Genomic DNA, 22,546 nt, shown 5'->3' with positions numbered 1-22,546 from the left:
CTCAGAGCTCAGCCGGTCAAGGAGCTCAGAGACAATTTCCCTTCTTTTCCCTTATTATCCGTACTAGCTGGCTCTGAGGAGCCAGAGGGAGGGGAAAGGGCATGGGGGACAGGGATCTAAATGCAACTGTGTGGGGAGATTGAGAACAGGGACTCACCCACAATGACTAAACCTTTTTGAACCACATTTTATTAGTGGGCATAGAGGCTCAGGGCAGGAGGGAGCAGCGTTTAGAGGAGAGCTCTGGAAGGGTTGGGAAAGTCCTCTTCAAGAGTCCTTCTGTCTCCAAGGCCCACCTCATGATCAGAGGGGCTAGACACAAGATGCCCCACAGAGGCAGGCGGAGGGACTTAGTGCTGCTCCCAGAGAAAGAAGCTGTGTCTCTGCGGGAGCCTGTCCTCACTACACAGTCACCTCCAGGCCGTCACTCCCCTTCTTCTTGCAAATAAGCTTGCTCTTTTCACCACGCCCAGGGCCCTGGATGACCTTGACAGCCACACTGCTCTCCTTGAACCTCAATGAGAACCTGGAGGGGGAACAGACAGAAAAACTAAAGCTAGTGCCCCCATCTCCTTAGCCCTACTCCTACATATCCATGATGGTTTCTCCTCTCCTGGCCCTGAAGCCAGCACGCGGTACATCCCCCACCCTCTGTGAGATGACTCAAGGTCTCAGAGAACTTGGGTAAGGGACTAAGAAACACTGCCAAGACCTGCCCTGACATAGCATCCTTCACTTTCATTGCACAAATTTCCCCGGTCACAATGACCATCAGCCCGGTCATCTGTCTTAAGCTGTCCCTCACCACCAGCTCTATGGCCTTACCTCTCAGTCACAGTAACAGAAAGCTGCCTCTGCGTGGCATCCAGCACAGCCTGGTACATTTTTGTCAGCAGTTCTATCACATGGTCACTGACCAACAGGAAGTCACCCTTGGATCCCACTGGTGACATCTTACAAGAGGAAAAAATAGCAGGAAAGGGATTCATTTTTTTCTCCTCAGAAGTAGGTTAAGGGATATGAAAGACCCAGAGTGAGAGGTCTGGCCCCCATCAGCCCCAGATGCCCACCCTCTTTGGCCCCATCAGCTCAGGTACCTCATTCAGATGCAAACCAAAGAGTCCATCCTGGAGGCTCGTGACTGACACCCCAGCCACACTGTCCAGCCCAATGACAGTTTTGGCCTGGGACTTCTTGGTGTCTGTGAGAATCACATGCCCCCTGGTTAGGAGGAGAATCCGGGCAGAAGTCTAGGGATGGAACAGGAAAGAGTGAGGATGGGCAGGATCAGCCTCCAGTCCGTTCTACTGAGCAGAGCACACACAGCCCTGTTCTCTGCCACCCACTGGCCCCAGATCTGGATGGGGCTGTGGGGAAGTGTTCAGCATGCAGGCCTTCACCTTGCCATTGCCACGGTTGACCTTCTTCACAGTCTCTGCCATCAGAATTTGGTCTTCCTCCCTGCCCTTCAGCTTCTGCAGCTTGGGGTTACTTTGCAGCCCAATGTAGTCACCACGGAATGGAATGGGGACACTAAGGACACATGGAAGGTACACAGTGGGGATACGACCTTGCACCTCCCCACCCTCAGAGTATCTATCCTAGTTCTCTGGGCCGTTCCCCCACCCTTCATCATATCCTTTGTCTCAGTGGTTCATAGATGTTATCCAGGACCAACAATATCAGCACCACTGGCAGACCTGGTAAGTCAGAAACTCTGAGGAAGGGCACAACATCTGGGTGTCTACAATCCTGCCAGGTGACGCTGATGCAGGCTCAAGTTTGAGAACCACCTCTGGATGGAACTAGCTGTGCAGGTTCTGAGCCCTCACCTCTGGGGGTAGGAGGCCTTCTTGCCCTTGAACAGTTGGCTGGCACAGAGTTTCTCCCTCAGCATCTGCACCTGCTTGGGGGACAGCTGATCGCGGAACTTCTTGCACTGTAAGGAAGGGGGAACAGCAGCTAAGATCATGGAGGAGAGGGCAGGCAGAGCTGGGGAGGAAGGTAAGACATGGACTAGCACATATTAGAGGAGAAGAGGAACAAAGGGAAAAGGACAGGCACTGGACGCTTCAGAAGTATGTACACTTCAGGAGAGGTCCAGGGCTGAGGATTGCTGAAGAGGAGGGAAGAAGCTGGAGAGGGAAATGGAAACTATCATGTATGAGCATCATGAGGCATAGGCTCAGCACACAGGGCAAGGCTTAGCTCAGACGGGGGCTCAACAAGTATTTCCTGAATAAAAGAACAAATGTCATCACACTGAGTAAAATCAGCCAGTCACAAAAAGACAAATACTATATGATTCCAAGTACTAGGACGTATCTGTGATAGTCAAATTCATAGAAACAGGAAATAGATTATAAGGTATGTGGGGGGAGGTAATGAAGAGTTAATGCTTAATGGGTACAGAATTTTAGTTTGGGGTGAAGAAAAATACATGATGGTGATGATTGCACAACAACGTGAAGGTACTGGACACCACTGAACTGTACACATGAAAATAGCTAAAATGGTAAATGTTATGTAATCCATATTTTACTACAATAAACAAAATGGGGGTAGGGCGAGTAGAAGAGGGAGGCAGAAGATGGAGATGAGAAAACCACAAAGGAGAGGAGAGGTGCCTGTCCTTACCTTCCATTGGTGGAAGAGCTGATGCAGCTCCTCATTAGCCCTGTTGAAGCACTTGTAGGGGGCTGCTGGCCATGTGTTGTCCAAGACCTTGGTAGATGGCAAATTGTTCTTTAGGCCCAGCAGGAATTTCTGTGCCTGGGTTGGGAGCAGAGGGTTGGGAGTGGAATGATGATAAGTAACATTTCGTGGCAGGCAGACTCACACCCAGATCCTGCCACTCATCAGGAAGAAGGCTGCCCCTATGAGAAGCAAGAACAGAGTCAAAGAGACAAGGAGATCTATTAACATGAAGTGTAGATAGGGACTAGGAGGTGAAAGCATGAATGGAGAATGGAGGGAGACAAAGACTAGCTTCAACCAGGGACCAGTTACCCAAGGCAGTAAAGTGGGAGGAACCAATACAAAGGCTGGTCTTAACGTATTGCTCACATGTTTCCTATACTCTCAGCTCAGTGGCCTACAGTTGGTGGCCACTCTCTGTGTTGGCTACTCGATGGGTAGCAAATCTGCTCTTCTCTCTGATCAGTCAGGTCTAACACCTCAGTCTGCCATTCAAACTCCCCCATTTAGAACCCCATTTAGGATCCTCTGCACTTCCCTTCCACACCAAACAGACAGGACTCCTTACCACACCTCTACTCAGCCCACACACTCTCCTTCCATGCCTAGCCTCCCTTAGCTTAGGTCTGCCCACCCAGATTTTGCTGCATCCTTTGAGATACAGCTCAAGCCTTCCCTGATTCTCCAGGCAATAGAGTGCCTCTCCTTACTCTGAAGCCTCCTCATACTTTGTCTAGACCTCTGTGTTTTTACATTACAGTTATTTGTATAGAAAACATCTTCCCCTTCTAGATAGGGAGTCTTTGGGAGTAAAGATCTCATAGTACCAATTTTTTTTTTTTTTTTTTTTTTTTTACCATTCAACATTTATTGTCTCTCTGCCTGTCACTCTTCTAGGTATGAGGACACAGCAGTGAACAGAGTGCATAAAGTCTTGATTGTCATTGGGTTTACATTCTACAGGGGGGTAGGGAAGGAGACAGACCACAAGCAAAAGAATACAAAATGCAATATCAGATAATGCTATCTGATAGGATGCAAAGAAGCAGGCCCTGCGGCAGATATGACACATTCCAGAAACACAAAGAAAGACAGTGTGGCTGGAGTAGATTGAGCAAGAGGTAAGAAGAACCTTGGTTAGAGGCAGATCCTGAAGGACCACGTAGGTTTAGAGGGCTTAAAGCAGAAGAGTAACATGATCTGACTTAAGGTGTTTTTTTTTAAATACCTATATGGCTTATTTTTCATTTTGAGTTTTTATGTTTGCAGAAAAGCTAGGAAAAAAATCTATTATGAACACATGTATACTGTGTACCCCTTACCTAATTCCCCAATTAATAATGTTAACATTCTGCCCTCACTGTATGCTCTTTCTTATGTATACTAGCACACACATACATACTCACATAGACACAAATCCTTGCTACCCCACTATCCTTCGTAGGTTACAGATATCATGACATTTCCCCCCTAGAACTTCATCATGCATCTCCAAAGAACAGGGATACTCTTGCACAACCATAATTCTATCACACCTAAAAAAATCCACATTCATTAGAAACACTCATCTAACAGCCATCTAGGCTCAAATGTCTCCATATGTCCTTTATAAGCTTCTAAACATGTCCTTTTTAGCTCCATTTTTATTTTTCCTGTTCTAAAATGCAATCAAATTTGATGCATGATATCCTACTGTTTAGCCCCTATAATTTAGAACAAGGATTGTTCAGTTTTTACTGCCCAGAAAACACCTAGCACCCTGTTTGTTTATGGCATAGACTTATTGAAGATAGGGAAAATAACTTGATCTTGGGTATTGCAAAATGATTGGAATTTTTATGAAAATGTTTTACTAAGACATGAGGTTTAAAAATTATAAAAATTACAATAGACAAAGGCAGAGCACGTGGTGTATTGCTGTCACTCTGCAAGAACTGCCCAAGTCTCTTCTCAGAAGCTGGCTTGGGCCACAAGACCTGAACCTGGCGAGGCCTCTAGTTACTCTGGAGTACCCAGTTCTTGGTCTGGTTTGATTTAATTCAAGAAACATTTCTAAGCATCTCTCATAATCTCCTTTGTTCCAATCAGTGTGGAACATCTGAAAACTTTATTCTTATTGCTTGTTTTTTCTATATTTAGAAAGTTCTGCCCTTCCCTATGCAGTCCTCCTGCCTCTTCTGCCAAGGGCCATGAGTTTCCCAGGCCTATGTTATTGTCACACAGTCTTAGGCAGTGGTTAAAAGCCCTGGAGTCAAATATTTATATCCCAGCTCTATCATTTACCAGCTATGAGACCCCTGAGTCTTAGGGGTTTTTTGTTTTGTTTTTGTTTTTAACCTATAAAATGGAGGAAAGAAAAGAGACTACTTCATAGGACTACTGAAAAACCTTAAAAGTTAAGCATATGGGCTGGGGATATAGCTCAGTGGTAGAGAACTAGCTTGCCTATCATGAGGCCATGGATTCAATCCCCAACCCCAAATAGGGAAAAAAAAAAAAAGAAGTTAAGCATGTAAACAGCTTACCACATGGTGTTTAAAATATAATGGGCATATAGACTAGCCTTAGTTATCATCAAGGCCTTGGCAAACTATGGAATAGTGGGGAAACACTGGAGGAATAATGCCTAGAGTCCCTACATGCTTCTATGGTGGGGTGTGATTTATTGAAATCTGAACCCAGCAGCTCCTGGGTTGACACTCAACAGCTGCCTGATAAAATACAGGTGAAAGAAAGTGCAAGGGCCAGTCAGGAGATAGGAGCAAAATCAGATTACAGGTCTCAGGTATGGAGCAAGAAAGCACGTACTCTAGAGGTGCAGACACACTGGAGCCAGCAGGAGAGGAGGCCAGGTGAGGAAAAGGCCAGGGAGGAAAGAATTTCCCCAGGAGGTGGGAGGAATCAAGACTGGGGGGACAACCTGGAGGCTCTGAGCCTCGGAACGCCAGCTCCCCTCCTCAGCAGAGGGTCCCAGCCTCTCTGACAACAAAGAGAGGCTCCAATGAGAAGTAAGGGTCCTAACAACTGTCCAAAATCTCACTGATGGAAGTCAGTTATAATTACTGCAGTCCTCTAGCCAATCTCCTCTCCTCCTTCCCCTCTCTGGCCTTTCCCAGGGCTTCACTAAAGTGCTGCTTTCTCCCTGGCTTCCTTTCAGACACTTTCAGAAGCACCACTGCTATCTGACAGGTGACTCCAGAAATCACACTTCTCTGTACCATTTTCCTCCCTGGAAACTGCTCACAGTTTTTTTTTTTTTAATATTTTATTAGCTGTTGATGGACCTTTATTTATTTATATGTGGTGCTGAGGATTGAACCCAGTGCTGCCTCACACATCCTAGGCAAGGGCTCTACCACTGAGCCACAACCCCAGCCCCACTGCTCACAGTTTGAATGTGACCCAGGGCCTGGCTTCTTCCTGCCCATCCTGACCCAAGTCCTCCAGAATTGAGAGAGATCCTTCCTGAGATTCATTTTCTGACTTGCCTGATATGGATTCAGAGGGCATAGAAGGAAGATGAGAATTCCTTTACCCTAACCCCAAAGTAGATCTTGGAAGGTTGGGCCAGTTAACCCTCTGTGTGTCCACTCTGTCCTGATATCCCAGTCATTCCTCCAACCCATTATCCCATGGACCAGATGGCAGACGTGCTGGGACCCTTTCTGCTACAGGCTTCCAGCAGTATCCACTCAAGCCAAAATGCTGTCTGATTTTGCCCTGGGCCTGAGGCAGCTGGGGCCACTCCCCAGGTTGCTGCTCCATCCAGTCTTCTTAGAGGACTCAGGTACACACAAGCTGAGGAAGCTCTTGGGGAAAGCTTGAGTCACCTCTTCCTCTTCCAAATCTGCCCCAACCTCTTCCACCCTCCACTTCCACCCTAACACTCAGCACTTACTATGCTCTTATAGATGAAATTTGACAAGGTGAGGGCAGCTCCTGACCGGAAGTATTTTCGATAATTCTTGCGAGCCTGGTGGGGATATACAAGAAAAAAGCCAAAGTGAAGACAGATTCTGGAAGAGGTTATTTTTTCAACCATGAAGGAAGAGAGCAAGATAAAGAGCTGAAACCGTAGGGGTGGATGGGTGTGAAGTCAGACAGGTGGCGGTGAGGGGGTCACCTACCGCAGAAGGCAGAGCCCTGCTGCTCTGACACACGTACAGATCTCCTGGACACCCCCCTCACACAGGCCAGCCTAGGAGGAATGCCTGGGTGCCACAGACCCGCCCTTGGGGTTCCTTCTCCCCAGAAGCTGGCTCAATCCAGGGGAGGGGGAGTCACAGGCAGAGAGGATCCCTCCTACCTCCCCCTTACCTTCCACCCTCTCACGAAAGCCTGGATCAACAAAGCTGATGCCTTCATCCTCCCATAGTGTTTCTTTTGCTGTAGAAAACATTAGTACTGTGAGAAAAATCCACATCCTGAATCACCTCTCCCACGCTAATGAAAGGGTTGGGATTTGGGGAGCAACTGTACCCTGTTGCCCCGGAACCAAGCTGATATGAGGATCTGACTCTTCCGCATCAGCTGGTAGTGGGTTCGGCAGCGCCAACCCCGGTAAGTCTTCTGTATGAGGGTGGCCAGCTGCTGGAGCTTCAGGCGCCTCTGCTCTTCCAGATAGAAAAGCTGTGGGGGAAGAAAAGGGTGGGGCAGAGGGGCTGGCCTAGGGAAAAGTGCTGTCCTCCTGGACCCCACAGGACCACAGGCTTCCCAGCCCTCAAGGAGCTCTGCTCCAGGCAGAGGCCCTCAGAGAAGGCCAGGCTGCACACCCAGCTCCCAAAATTCAGGGCAGGGTAACACTCATGAGGATTCAGTTCCCAAAGATAGGTCTCCTGCAGACTTCCTGAGCCACTGTCCATTCCAGGTTATGGGTACCACCTTCCCTCCAGCCTTTCTTAAGTGGGATTTTGAATCCTCCACCTTCCACCCCCACCAAATGCAACAGCACTTTCTAACTCACAGTCTTGGGGCTTCTGATGAAAATCTTTGTCTTCCCAAAGGCCAGCTCCTCTGACGACATGCTCAACTCCCCCAGCAACTTCTCAACTCCCTCCCTACAGAAGCAAATGGGGGAAAGCTGTAGAGGGACATCTCAGAAGAGTCCTTTTACACGTTGCCCCCTAACCCTTTCAGCCTCTGGGAAGAGATCTTTCGTTTCCGCCAGTATCCATCCACCAGCTTCAGGAGATATGGCTGGCGCCTCCAGAAGCCTTCCCCAGAGATGTTCCCTGTGCTGCCCTTCACTGCTTCCTAGTCTCCCCACAGTGTCTTACCTGTCTCCTCCATTCCAGTGAGGCCAGGTGCTCCGGCTCAGCAGTCGGTACCTTTCCAGGAAAGACTTGTAGCCCTGCCGGTAGGCATAGCCTGCCCTTCGCACCCGCACATTCTCCAGCAGTCCCAGGTACCGTGCCTGCACTGCCACCAGCTCTGAGGAGAACCGACCGTGCTGCTGATGCTCATTGGGCTTTATGCACCTGGTAGGAAATGGAGTAAAGTACAGGATTCAGGAGCAGATACAACTGCTGGTGGGGACTATCCTGGTCTCCACACAACTATTCTGCACACAGTCTCCTTAGCTGAAAATTTCAGTGAAAGTGAACCACTCATCTTCCCAGTTTCACTCACTACTCTGATACTATCCTCTCCACCTACAAGCCATTCAGCTTCTCATCTGGCTCTGTCTTCCATGAAGAAAGGATCTCTGACACCCTGTTCCAGAGACATCCCCCACGGACATGTTCTGCACTGCATGGAGCCTGCACATGTCATCACCTATGAAGCATGTTCCCCTGTGTGCCCAACTTGTCACCTGATGTAATTGGGGTTCTTGGAATACAGGTTCTTCATGAGAATTGCCACAGAATTCTTGAACTGGGACCCAGCAGTTGGGGGGCGTTTGAGGGATGCCTGTTTGGGATTGCCCTCAGGGAACAAGGACCGAAGGAGAGGGTGCTGGGCCTTCCACATGGCCTGGGACAAGTCTCGGAAGAGTAGGTCATTATTCTTGTCAATGAAGCTGGTCACATTGTACATTACCTATAGAGAAGCAGTTATCGGTTTAAAAATTCCACACACTGTTCCAGCACTGGGCCCTCACAGTCTTGTTGTAAAGTATTGTCAGCTCTTATCTCACCCCAAACCACACCCCCAGCTGCCTACAGCCTGTGCCCAGGCCCTAGTCTTTACCCAACATTCCTGCTATATCACCTTGCCCGCATAGTGGCAGATGCGAAAGCAGCTGAGACCCATGTTGTGATCATACAGGCGCTGGGCATTCTGGGTGACTTTGCTCTCGTAGTGACTGTGGTTGCAGAAGAGCTGGTTCAGCTTCGCTAGGAAAGTAGAGTCACTGACCACCCCAGGCCGAAGGCACTCTTCATCCAGCATGGCCAGGATGCCTCGTTGATTCTGGGTCAAGGGAACAAGATCAGTGCAACCTAGACCTGATCCTTGAAGATGTCCACATTCTCATCATTGCCTGCTCTAGCCCTTCATAGCCTTTGCTCTCCTTTACCATTCTTACCAAGGGGACAGTGGAGAGAAAGACAGGGGAAGGATGTTCTGGAAAAGGAGGTCCTAGAGGTAAGAAAAAGATAACTCACATGTTCAATGAGGTTACAGATGATGCCATTATCAAAATATTCCACCTTTGTCCATGGTATACCCTGGTAAGGGGAGAGAGAAATTGTAGGAGCAGATTCAAATCAAGTCTCCAAAGACCTTCCTTTTACCTATCCTACAAAGGACCATCAGAAAAGCCTATAATTCCAAGGGTCCTTAGTATGGTTCTGTTTATGTCCTGTCCCTTCAAGTTGGTGGAGAATTTGAGGGGTGAGTGGACACACAAATGGCAGGAACCAGAGCCACCTGAAAGAATAGGTGAGACAATGCAGGTAGTGCAGGATGGGAGGAAAGTATAATATTTTGAGTGGAGAACAGGACAGAGATTACTCCAGTATGGGAGTGGGGAGGGATCCATGTGTCTGTGGAAGAGTAATGGCTACTCTTCTCTGACAATAAACTCTAAGACTGGAACACTTGAGCAAGAGTTTAGCATCAAAAATAAAACTCAACTGATAACACTTTCTAAGATCTACATCAGTAATTTTTAGACTTGAGAGTTCATCCTAATCACCTGGAGGGCTTGCTAAACACAGATTTCTGGGTCCCCAACCAAGTTTCAGATTCAGCAGGTCTGAGATGGTGCCCAGGAATTTACATTCCCAACATGTTCCTAGGTGATGCTAATGTTGCTGGTCTAGGACCACACTTTAAGGACCACTGATCTAGACCATACTTTGGGAAAATATAAAACTTTAAAAAGCAAAAATGGCACAACAGCAAAAGACTCAAAGACAATCGTTCTCTGCTTTAGGGAATTGTTGAGCTTCAGGCCCACAGTCAGGATAGCTCCTAATCTCTCCCAGGCTGAGGTCACTCCCAAATGTGGCTAGGAAGCACAACCCTTTCTTTTTTCCCAAGTCTTTGGAGAAAGTAGAAGGAAATTAAATCAAGTTTCTCTCCAACTTCATCCTAAAAATATCTTCCCTAACTGGTTAAATGAATTACGATAACCTTATAATCCCCTGGAGGTATAAAAAATATCTTTATGTGGAAAAATCTCTTGCTAAGTGATGATAGCAAGATACACAACACTATATTTACTGCCATTTGTATAATTTTTGTAGAAAAATACATTTACATATTGCTTTCGTCTATGCAAAAAACCTCTGAAAGGAGGCCCATCTTGTTTGCCTCTGGCAGGGGATGGAAACTAGGAGGCCAGGGACAAGGATGGCAGGGAGACTTTGTGTATACACCTTTTTAAGCTTTTTGAAATTTGAAGCACGGGAATTATTATCTATTTGGTAATTTAAATTGTTAAAATAAAAATACACGAAACAACTTCAAAAACTCTTTCACACATTGTGACCATATTGCCTGAAATTCTGCCACAACAGATTCTTGAGAATTAACAAGGAATATCCCTGGGAGGATTTTGAAGAGTGAGACAGTCATTCACACTTTGGGATGGATTAGCTCAATCAGAGAACTTTTCTAACGCCTTGCCATTGAAAACAGGAGTTTGCACTGAATCAGGGAAGGGGTATGGAAATTTGGAGCCATGGGGCACTTCCAGTGAGGAAGTCTGGAATCAGGATGCTATGAGGGGATGGCAACATCAACAAGCGCCCAGAGGAAACAAAGGATTCTGAGATGTTGGAGAAAGGCACAGAAAGGGATGTGGGAGGATGCCAAACCCAAAAGAAATGTCCCTTCTAAATCTGGATCACAGACTGCCATAGGCCATGCACAACTGTCACTTCATTCATGTCAGGACTCTCCACAGACACATCCTTACATCAATCTGTCCCCTTCGTGGCCTGGCCTGGAGTGGAGGCTGGGAACACAGAGGGATGGGAGCAGAGCATTAGGACTACTTAGTAATGCTGAATGCTCAGCTGTGCAAGAGAAACTTTTCATCCTTTGTGTTCCCATCTGGAGACAATTTAGAGGAAGTTGTGGTCAAGAAGAAAGGAAGATCTGGCATATGTCTGGAAATAATTAAAAGAGTAAGGGGGCACTGGGGATGTAGCTCAGTGGTGGAGTGCTTGTCTAGCAGTCATGAGGTCTTGGGTTTGATCCCCAGTAATGGGAGGAAAAAAAAAAAGAGTAAGGGAAGGGAGAAGACTTAGCTTACCTCTCTTTTATATTCCTCTTGCTCCTCCTTCAGGGTCAATTCTATGAATACCTGCTGCAGCTTCTCATTGCAGTAGTTGATCACAAATTGCTCAAAGCTATTATCCTGAGGGTTAAAGAGAGAGATCAGCTCACCCAAGACCTTTCCTCCCTTGCAGCCCTACCTCCATCCTCTCACATCCCCCCATCAGCCTGCCCTCCGTAACCAGGAAGCAGGCTGCTGAGGTTGGGTGAGACTCTCTCACCTCTAATATCTCAAAACCGTAGATATCCAGGACCCCCATTACCTTCTTCTTCTCTCCAATGCCTACCTGAAGAGGAGAAAAGATAAATCTAAGGACAGGCCACATGAGCACACCAAACCAGGCCCTTCTGGAGCAGACAGGGTCAGAGTGGGGGCAAAGAGGACTAGAATGAGTTTGACCAAGCTGAAAAGGAACTGTGGTATCTTATTCTCCTTCTCCCTCCATAAGCTGCAGGATAAGCAGAGGAGGAAGAAGGAAGAAAAGGAAGATAGAAATAGATTCCAGGATGATGTTCCCATGAGGTAGAAAGACATTAAAATCCTTTCAGGATAATAACTATCCCTTATGTTTATAGAGCATTTACAATGAGCTTATTTAATGAGCTTATCATAACCTTATAAAGTATGATTATTCCCATTTTTGAGACCAAAAAAAAATCAAATTTCAAAAGGGAAAAGCAATTACCCCAGCCTAAATTCAAGTCTCATCTTACCTGCTGCCTTTCAGTAGTAGCTTCTAAGTAGATAGTACTTTCATGTAGATAATTGCTTAAAAACAGCTTTATTTGGGCTGGGGGTATAGCTTAGGATCTTTGTGAAATTGAAAGACCACATAGCTGGGAAACAGATGAATCAGACTGTCAAACTCAAACACCAGTGATGTTGCCACAACACATGGAAAGGAGCTGTACCCTTCCCCCATCCTCTTTCCATCCATCTCAGAAACCAAGGAATGGAGATGGGGGCCAATGTAAGAAGCCGCAGCAGGCAGAGGGCATTGAGGGAAGAGGCCCATCACTCACTTTGATGCTCTCATTGATTCGATTCACTATCCAGTTGAAGAGGCGGCTATAGATGTTCTTAGCCAGAGCATCACGAGCATACTGAGCCTGCAGGGAGCACGGGCAACTTGGTTAGTGTGGCAGCCACAAAAACAGACTCAAAAGCAGCCCCTTTCAGGAAAGCCCTTACCTGGATGACATTCAGTACGGTGACCACCTTTTCCTTGGCTGTTTCCATGGTCCTTGAGCACAAAGCTCTCTCTAGTTCCTCAGAATTCAAACCCACCATCTCCCCAATCTCCTGAACACCTGGAGTGATGAGGAAATAGAACCTGGCCAAAGAAGGGGCTTCCTTCTGGGGAGAGGATAATAAGTGGAGCTGTCTGTGAGACTGATACCCTGGGTCTTGCTGGGGAAGTCACTACAGCTAATTCAGAACATGGCCCTGGAGGAATGGGGGTGGGGCAGGCACCGTGGGTGTTGGGATCTAGGCACTCTGTGTGCAACCTCTACTTTAATATGAATATCTCCTGAAATAATTGTGATTACCCCTATTTTGTATAAGAAGCAACTGAGACTGAGAAATCTTGGACCCAGTTCTATTAAACTTTACCACCTCATTGGGAGTTCTCATTGAGTCTCTGGGGGGAGAACTCAGGGGTGGGCTGCGTGAGATTCATCAGGTGAAGTCAATTATACTGGAGATGGTTAAACAGGACCCAAAGTAGGAGATTCAGGATGGGGGCTCTAGCAGGGTGGCACAAACCTTTCCCATCACGAATGCCACTTCCTGGGATTCCACTGGCCTGGAATTCATCAGTCAGTTCCACGTTTCCCAGCTTCAGGACCAGGGCTGTCACCTCTAGCACTTGTCGAATTTCCTCCTCTGAGAACCCAATCACTGTCATTGCACTCTTGGGGAGAAAACAGAATTCAAGCTGAACTAGTGGTACCAGTCCAATCCCATCTTTTTCAAAGCCAGAACCTGGGCTCAAGGGACAGACTAAGAGTCTGAGCCTGCCCCACATTGGTCACCCACCTGTACATCTTGGAAGTTGGAGGCATCATCCATGCCACCCACTGTGGACACTTCCTTGTTCAGATAGGTATAGGCACTTGTATCCCGCTCGAGCTTCAGGGCCTCTGGGAGGGCCAGCATAGAGGAAGAGGGTTAGTACTAGGCTCTCTGTAGCCCTCTAGCCTTGACATCTTGTCATCTCACTGTCCTTGCCCTCACTGGATTCATTCCTTTATTCCTAAGGACCATTTTGGTCTTAGGCTCTTCCCTTTTCTCCTTTGTTTGAGGATTATTAATTCCTATATTGATAGATCTAGGTAGTATTTAAGGCTTGGGTATTCATACTTGTTGTTTTCCCAACTTTTATGAAAGAAAAGCTTCATTTGCCACTTCTCCCCACACTTGGGGTTTTAAACAATGAAAACAATCAAGCAAACCATCCATCCTGTTCAGGTCTCAGTGCCTTTGGGAAGACAAAGGTAAGGGAAGAAGACAAATACCTATCTTCTACCCTACCCCTGGAGCTCAAAACCTCACTCACCCTTGGCCTAGGTTGCTCATTCATTATATGTTCACCAAGCATCAACAAAGTGGCAGATAGTGTGTTCCCTGACTATGACACCTCTTCTAGAAGATTCATTCTGAGGCTGAGGAGTTGAGTTATATGGCTCTCTTATGTTCCCCTGCAGTGAATCTCTATCCTAGCCCACATCACATGGGCTGCATTTTGGTTTCTTTCTCTCTCTCCCACAAATGAGCAACCTGTGTTTTTGGACTGTGTTTTTCATCTCCATATTCTGTATGCCTAGCTGACAGGTAGGAACTTTTTTCTTTTAAAAAATGAATCAAGGAAATGTTAAAATCTGTATACCTAAATGTTCAAAGCTGTCTACCTAAGATATTCTAATCAGGAAGCTTGAGAGGTGTCAATTATCTCTTTTGCAAATAAGCTGAGAATCAGGGAGTATGCCTTAAACTAGAGTTTAATGGCAGCTCCCTCTAGCACACAAATTTTGAAACAAGAGCCTGCTAAGGAAGGGCATCTGGAGGAAGAATGAGTCAGAAAACCTAGGGATAATGACACCAGGGAGACTCCATCTAGACTCAGCTTAAACTAACAGGTGAGGAAACAAGCTAGAGCAAGACCCCAGTACCTATGATTCAGACAATCCGAACATGGCTGAGACTATTAAGCCAATCAGAAGGATAAGACCTGTGGAGACTCTTGAACCATAGAGATCTCCAGGAGGGGAAATGTAGTCAGGCATAGGACCAGCAGAGAATAACAAGAAACCAAAGGGACAGATGTCTGGGGACCAGAAACTCATGGTTCTCCTAGCAAGAGAGGAAATTAGGAGGTAAATTCTATCAGGGTCAAAGTCCCACCAGAGCCCACAGTGATGCCCATCCAGAGCCACCTCCATCCAGTCCAGCATCCAGGCTCTTCCCCAGGACAAGGCAAGGGACTCTACACCTTAATCCCCTAAAGCCATTCATACAGGTCTATTGACACCAATCACAGTGTACTGCAATCTGTTTACATGCGTGCTATAACTAGAAGACTAAGTTCTTTAAGGACAGGGCCCATGTCTTACTAAACTCTGTATCCCTAGAGGCTAACATAATGCCTGATCATAGTAGGTGTTCAAGAGTTATCTGAAGAATGAATGAATGAATGAATGTATAAAACCACTTTAAACTATCTAAGAAGAGAAAATCAGTGACAGAGTCCTAGGTGAGGCTGATGTAGGCCCAGGACAGCTTCAACTAGAGTTCCTTGAAAGTTCTTGAACACTTACAACATCTTAGCTTCTTTCCAACTATAAATAAGCCCATGAAGTTGGAGGTAGGAAGGAAGGTAGATGGGGGTGATTGTTCCATATTTCAGGCCAGCTTGGGGAAAGAGGAATCAGGCAGGACAGAGGGATGAGAGTAGTGAAAAGGCAAGAAGCATATCCCTGGCAATCAATCTGCAGCAAAGGAAGAGAACAGTGGGATCATGGGATTTGTTCCCAACAATGAGTGGAAAGGTTCCAGCTGGGGAATTCCGACAAGGAGAGGTCTGGGGGCTCAAGGGATGGGCACCACAGGGTTCACAGGGGCCTGGGGATCTGGCTTTGCCATGTGTCCGGGGAAAGCACCTACTCAACAGTTGTGCATCTGCTCCAGCCAGCAGCTGATAGAAAATGTGGAAGTTCCTTTCCCCTTTGAGCTGCTTCACCACTCGGGATTTCTCAAGCAGATCTGGCAGAAAATTAGGAAAAAACCTCTTGAGGGCCTAGGAAATACCTCGGCATCCATCTCATTCTGCCCTCAGCCCTGGTGCTCCTAGTGGTTGGGAAGTTTCCAGAAGTCTAATGCTCTTCCTTCCTACAGAAGTAAATGAGCAGAAAGGGATGCTGCAGGGCAGGGACAGGAGAGTTGGTGAACAACATGGGGAAGACACGTACAGTTTGTGATGACACCGCCAAGAGGAGATCCTTTGAAGTCAAACTCAATATCCATGTATTTTCCCTTCAGAGAGAGACCAGAGAATGACTTTGCTTCTCTCCCTCTCACCACCCTGTCTTAATTCCCCACCTGCTCCTCCCAGGCTGGCCACATTCACTCACAAATCGAGAGGAGTTGTTGTTGCGAATGGTCTTGGCATTGCCGAATGCTGCAGGGATAAGAGAGGGCAAGTGAGGTGGCTGAGGGGAGAGAAAACTCCAGAGAAGGGAAGGAGAAATCCTCATGCCAATCTCAGTTTTCAGGCTAAACAGGAGAAAAGTGGTCTTGGAGCACTGGGGAAGTGGGTCTAGGTCTGAGGGATGCTGGGGCTGGGGACTGGGGGAATGGGGGGAATGAAGAGGGCAGAGACCAGAATGCTCACCCTCCAGCACTGGGTTTGACTGAAGTAGCTGTTCCTTCACAGAGTTCACTTGCTCCCCTTTCCCACAGACGGCAGCCACATAAGACATCACTAGCTTGCTAGCCTCTGTCCAGAAGAAACTCTTACTCAGGGGTCCACCCAAGACTAACCCATCCTCCCACCTTCCTCCTTAACTTCCCTCACCCTAGCACCTCACACCCCCTTGGAGTCAGAAAGAGTGGGAACAAAATCTGGGTTGGAAGGAACAGGGCTGGGTTTGGCTTGGAAAGAGGTAGGGAGGAGGTTCCAGAGGTGACTCCAAGGCTTCCTGGCCAGGTGCCTCACCAGTCTTCCCAGCTCCACTCTCGCCTGTGATGAGGATACACTGGTCTAGGTCCCGGTCCCTCAGTGATTGGTATGCCACATTTGCCAAAGCATAGCTGGTAGGGAGGAAGTGGGCTATGACTAATGGGAGGCCAACCCAAGACACCAACTTCACTCAGTCCCTAGCACTATGCTTATTCACCCTCCCCAAATGGGTCAGATCAGATAAAAAACAATAGGCCTAGGAAGGGCCCTCCAGAGGGCCAGGGGAGAAGGGGGCAGCTGGTGAATCCTCTTTAGGGGATTGTCACAAAGCTGGGAACTTGTCAGTCTTCCCTGGGTCCCCCTACTCACATATGGGGCTTTAACTCATAGAAGGTATAGTCCTGGTATTTGGCAATGAACTCCGGGCCATAGATGGGCAGCTGTTGGTAGGGGTTTACTGAGATCACCACGTTCCCAATGTAGGTCTGGAACCAGGAAGAAGGTGAAGGGAATGAGGCGGGTGGGTAAGGGATGGGAAACATGAACTCTCCAACACACCCTCAGCCAGGGCACCCACAGAAAACTAACATAAATCTCCTTGTTTTCATAACGAAGCTGAAGGTTCTTGAGCAGAGACTCCTCCTCCAGGGGTTCCAAGAGGACAAGGTCCTCCACACCAATGGTACCTTCTAGGATAGGCATGTCCGGAGGAGCTGTGGATCCTAGGAATAAAAGGGCAATTTGTTGATGTCTGCTTAGCTTAAGGGGCCACATGAAGGGAAGAGGGCAGAAGGACCTGGGAGCTTTCCTTTCCCCCTGTCCAGAAGAATCCCTATCTAAAAGGGCTTTTGGGCCAACCAGGAAGGCCAACATTCTCTGTGGGATGTAGGGGGAACCCTCTGCTCCTGAGGTGGAAAGGACAGAACAACCCACCTCTGATCACCTGGGGAAGAAGAGCTGCCAGCGATGAGGGAGCAGAGTTGTGCTGGAAGGAGAGAGGGCTGAGGAGGAGAGGGTTAAGCCACAGCCAGGTAGAGAAAGTTCCCTCCCTCCTGCTCTGAGGCCCTGGACAGCACCCCGACTCTGCTCAATCCCCTACTTCTCCAAGCCCCTATTCCAGTCAGCCAACCCCATATAAGTAATTCAGGAGCTCTTCCAGAGGTCTCTCCTCCCCTGCCATTGTTACAACCAGCTTCATTTTTATTTATTATTATATTTTTTTTGTGGTACTAGGGATTGAACCTAGGGCCTCACACATGTTAGGCAAACAGTTTATCACTGAACTACATTCCCAACCCCCTTTTTAAATTTTACTTTGACATAGGGTCTCAATGAATTTCCCAGGCTGGCTTCAAACTTGCAATGCTCCTGCCTCAGCCACCTGAGTTGCTGGGATTACAGGCATGTGCCACTATGCCTCACTGAGCTTCAACTTTAAATGGCGAGTCAAGGAGGCAATGAATTAGAGAACAGAGGCAGGAGTACTCTGAAAAATATTGGAATACTTACAGGTACAGTAGCACAGGCCTCTAATACCAGCAACTCAGGAGGCTACAGTAGGAGGATTTCAAATTCAAGGCCAGCCTCAGCAACTTAGCAAGACACTATCTCAAAATAAAAAAATAAAAGCTCCTGGGTCAATCCCCAGTATCAAAATCAAACAAACTGGAATTCCCCATAAAAAAATGAGAGTGGAGTTTGCTTCCCCAATTAATAAATAGCTGTCAGGCCTCTAGATGTCCTCTATTTTTCCATCTCCAGCTTTTACACCCATTCCTGTAAACTTCTGGCATGGACTTTGTCCAGAAGGACACACCCAGCTTTTTAGTAGCTGTTAGGTGGGCAAGGAGGTAAGCTACAGGGAGAGTGGGGGCTGGGCCCCCATGCAGTAGACACATGGCATGACAGGTATTCTCTCAGGAGGAAGCCCAGCCCTCTTCAGTCTTTCCTGTGGAACTGAGTAGGCGGGGTGGCCTTGTACAGGACAGCAGTGTTTGTACAATGGTCAATGCCACTCCCAAATAGGAATAAGAGAGACACATTCTCCCACTCTCCTGTATCTTAGAATCTGAATGGAGGAGGGGAGGAGAAGGAGAGAAATGAAAGGTGGGGCAAGAAGGGATGGGGCTTTCTTCTTTCCTCAACCTGCTTCCCCTAAGCTCCAGTAACTTCCTAGACACACCTAAGGAGGCAATAAGAATACTGATAAAAGCAGTCTCCAGAAATCATGCAGCATTTACCATGGGCCAGGCTGGGCTCTAAACACTATGCAAATACTAATTGATTTGGTGCTTAGAGTATCCTGATGAAATAGACACTATGGTTATCTCAGATTTTCCAGATTTAAAAAAAAAAAAAAAAAAAAAGGGCTGGGCTACGGTGTAGATCAGTGGTAGGGAACTTGCCTACCACACACAAAGCCCGGGGTTCAATCCCCAGTACTGCAACAACAACAACAAAACAAAAACAAAAAACGCTGAATCTTTGAAGTAACATGGAAGGGTGAGAAGCAGAAGGTGGGTTAGAAAGAGGCATTTTCTTTGGGTTTGAATTTGAGAGGAGTGGGAATGTAATTAGTTGGAGATAGAAAAGGGAAAAGGAAGAAGGCCTCAAGTGGGGCACGCCAAGGTGTGAAAGAGGAGCAGTGACGAGTCAAGGCAGGACTTACCACACTGGTGTAAATCAGCGTCCCTTGGAGAATGGTGAATGAAATCCCAATTTGACAAGAAGCAGGTAGGAGTCCCAAGTGCCAAGGGTGGAGAGGTATCTCAATTAACAGGAGCTGTCCATGGTGTCGGAAAGCCAGGAAAGTGGTTGATCTTTTTCTAATGTCCACTCTTCTGACCTTCCTTTGTGCTGCTTCCTTCAGTCCAGGTTCCCTATGCCAGTCAAGCCAGGAGGGGCTGGGAGAGATGGCTGCTCAGCACAAAGTCCGAGGCTTTTCCTGCTTAGGGTGTGGCTCACTTAACCCTTGCAGGTCTGCCATGCTCAGTCTCACCTGGCTGGATTTCATTGAGAGTTCTTGCTCCATCCACTGTCTCCAAAATTTGGAAGTGAAAGTAGGAAAAATGAAATTCATAGCCAAGGGAAAGGTTTTCCAAGGAGAAGTCAGGAATTGTGCCAAGGAGGAAGGCAGGCTGGAATATCTTCCTAGCAAAGAAAGTACTTCCCTCCAGCCTCCCTTTCCTATCTTATAGGGAGGGAGTCATAGGTTATTCATGATATTATTTGGGGAGTTAAGCAGACAAAATTCCCAAATCTTTCTCTAGTTCCCTCTGCCTGTGAATCAGAACTCATCACAAAGATTCAGATATTAAAATTCACAGTAGTAATATCTCACATTTGTATGGACATCACAGTTTCACTGAACTCCAGACTATCTCTTCTGAGTAGCCCCACCCTGTGATACAGGCAATGCAGACTCTCCATTCAAAAGGCAAACACTGAGCTCAGAAATATTAGTCTACAGCTACACATGTCAGATCCAGGAACAGAATGCACCGACCTAAATCTATCCCAAAGTGTAGTTCACATCTGATGTTTGTGATTTTTTTTTTTTTATTTGTAGATGGACTGAATGCCTTTGTTTATTTTCATGTGGTGCTAAGGATCAAACCCAGTTCCTCATACATGCTAGGCAAGTGCTCTGCCACTGAGCTGCAGCCCCAGCCCATGATGTTTGTAATTTTAATCCTTCTTCAGATCTAGGAACTGAATAAGACTCTGAGATGGTGTTTCCTGCGCATTAGCCTAGCAGAAAGTAGCTCCCTCTGATAGATAAAAAGCCTATCAAATCCAGTTTCCCAAGCACCCTCTCATCTACCAGAAAATTCCTAAACAGCAGGCCTCTTCTGCTTGCCATCCTCTCTCTCAAGCATGCACAAAGAGCAAATTAGGTAATTACACACACTTAACTAAAGATAAGAGACTTGATTCTCCAACTCCCAGCCATGGCTGCTTGGTTCAAGGTCCAAATTCTATTGCTCTCACAGAAACACTCTGCAGAAGCCTGGGCCATCAGCAGTTCCATTATCAACCTGCCCTTACATAATTTATTGATCCACTGTATCTACTTGAAGTGGGGGAAAAGCAAGGAAAAAAGAAAGAGAAAGCTGAGTGGAAGTGAGTTAAAAACATTATCGCTGTTAAAGTGGAGCATTACCACAGGATCGGAGGCAGAAGTGACTACAGATCCCATTTTTTTTTTTAATATTTATTTTTTAGTTCTCGGCAGACACAACATCTTTTGTTGGTATGTGGTGCTGAGGATCGAACCCGGGCCGCACGCATGCCAGGCGAGCGCGCTACCGCTTGAGCCACATCCCCAGCCCCAGATCCCATTTTTTAGTGGAGGAAACAAACCTAGAGTGAGAAAATTATTTTTTCAGAGCCACACCACTGCAAATCTGACAAAGTACTAGAACCCACATCTCATGTTCTCTTGGCCAGGAATCTACAGTCACTTGGGGTGTATCTGTGTGTCTACCCATTCATTTATTTGAGTGTTTACTATGTGATCTTAGGAGAGAAGTGACTATAAAATGAAATGGCAACCTTGGGTTTTAAAACAATGGTATGAACACCACAGCCATAGCAACCAACTATGCTAGTCTGCCTAGGACACATGATAGGTCACACCCACCTGGAGGTATGAATTTGGATATCAAAGTCCTGGGTAAAATGGAACATGTAGGTCACCCTAAATTAGCAAGGTACAAAGAAACACACCCAAGTCTGCAGGGATTTCAAGATCTATTCATCTATCAAAACACGTCCTAAGGTAGGAGGTACAGGGGGATATAGCATTGTAATCTCTTTCTAGACAAAACTGAAGCAAATGGAACTTATTAGCTTATTCTTCTACTGAGTCCTAAACCACCCTACTTTGCCTCATTAAAATATCCAATCTGGAATAGCTCATTGGTAGAGTGCTCCCTTAGCATTTGGTAGGCCCTAGGTTCTCCTAGCACCAGGGGAAAAAAGGTCTGGTCCATGTAATAGGCATGAGGAAACTTTTTGGAGTGGTGGAACATTCTATATCATGATTGTGGTAGTTGTTATTCAGCAAAACCATACCTGAAACAGATAAATTTTATTATATAATAAATTATACTTCAATAAAGCTGGCAAAAAAAAAATAAAAAGCAAACAAAGAAGAAACAATTCCAAACCCTATCTTGTGGATTTCTAATAAAGCTGGGAGGGCAGCAATCTAATTTAAACCAATTCACTCAATAATTCTGAGATATAAACTTTTTCAAAGATGCTATACAATAAAAATACCTTAAGTTTTAAGATATGATGGGCAAAATATTTGGTAGTAGTTATGCAATAAAAATACCTAAAGTTTTAAGATATGATTGGCAAAATATTTTGGTTCTCATAAGTTATCTGATTTCAATTAGTAATACTTGTTTTGTGTTAGGCATCAAGCCAAGTACTTAACATCCTTGCTATACAAAATGAGGTCCACAGACCAGCAGCATCTAGACCACCCAGAACCTGATTAGAAATGCAGAATTTTGGGCACAGATAAACATAGTGAATTCAGACAAACACAGTGAATCAGAATTTGCATTTTAATAAGTTTCCCCAAATGATTCCTATGCATGTCAAAAGTTTAAGGGCTGCTTTATGCATCCTGGTCTTTTTCTATCTTCACTAAAGCTCTGTGATGTAGCCATCTAGCAATTATGCTTCAAATTTTTATTAACTAAACCATTAATGATCGCTTATGTCTCTTAGTTACCTAGTTAGTATGGAAGGGAAAGGAGAAAGGGTGTCATCAGTGTGCATTCATCTACATAAATTTAGTCTGTATCCTATTTTCTTATTTTGCCAATTTTGTCTTTTAAAAAATATGGACAATGGATTTCCATGTAGTCTAAGGAAAAAGAGAGAAGATAAGTACAGAATTAATACAAATGCCATAAAGAATTCTC

The 22,546-nt window shown here is 46.2% G+C and overlaps 1 protein-coding gene across 1 annotated transcript; it reads right to left on the bottom strand.

Moving 5' to 3' along the window:
• Positions 1-402: 402 nt before the first annotated feature.
• On the bottom strand, positions 403-17,306 carry Myo1a (myosin IA). The gene is made up of 27 exons (XM_026398410.2): positions 17,193-17,306; positions 16,974-17,089; positions 16,641-16,735; positions 16,317-16,421; positions 16,057-16,103; positions 15,895-15,958; positions 15,590-15,688; positions 13,466-13,569; positions 13,193-13,340; positions 12,617-12,735; positions 12,448-12,534; positions 11,646-11,711; positions 11,402-11,506; positions 9,303-9,365; positions 8,908-9,108; positions 8,510-8,736; positions 7,974-8,174; positions 7,661-7,754; positions 7,177-7,326; positions 7,015-7,083; positions 6,596-6,670; positions 2,638-2,772; positions 1,833-1,939; positions 1,401-1,533; positions 1,098-1,250; positions 826-953; positions 403-526 (listed from the first exon to the last, which is right to left on the bottom strand). The coding sequence occupies exons 1-27, from the start codon at positions 17,304-17,306 to the stop codon at positions 403-405; spliced, it is 3,129 nt and encodes a 1,042-aa protein (XP_026254195.2).
• Positions 17,307-22,546: the final 5,240 nt, after the last annotated feature.

Source organism: Urocitellus parryii, chromosome 5, assembly GCF_045843805.1.
Source record: "Urocitellus parryii isolate mUroPar1 chromosome 5, mUroPar1.hap1, whole genome shotgun sequence".
NCBI classification, from domain to species: domain Eukaryota; kingdom Metazoa; phylum Chordata; class Mammalia; order Rodentia; family Sciuridae; genus Urocitellus; species Urocitellus parryii.
The sequence above is the reverse complement of the archived record's forward strand: the minus strand, read 5'-3'. Positions and strand labels throughout refer to the sequence as shown.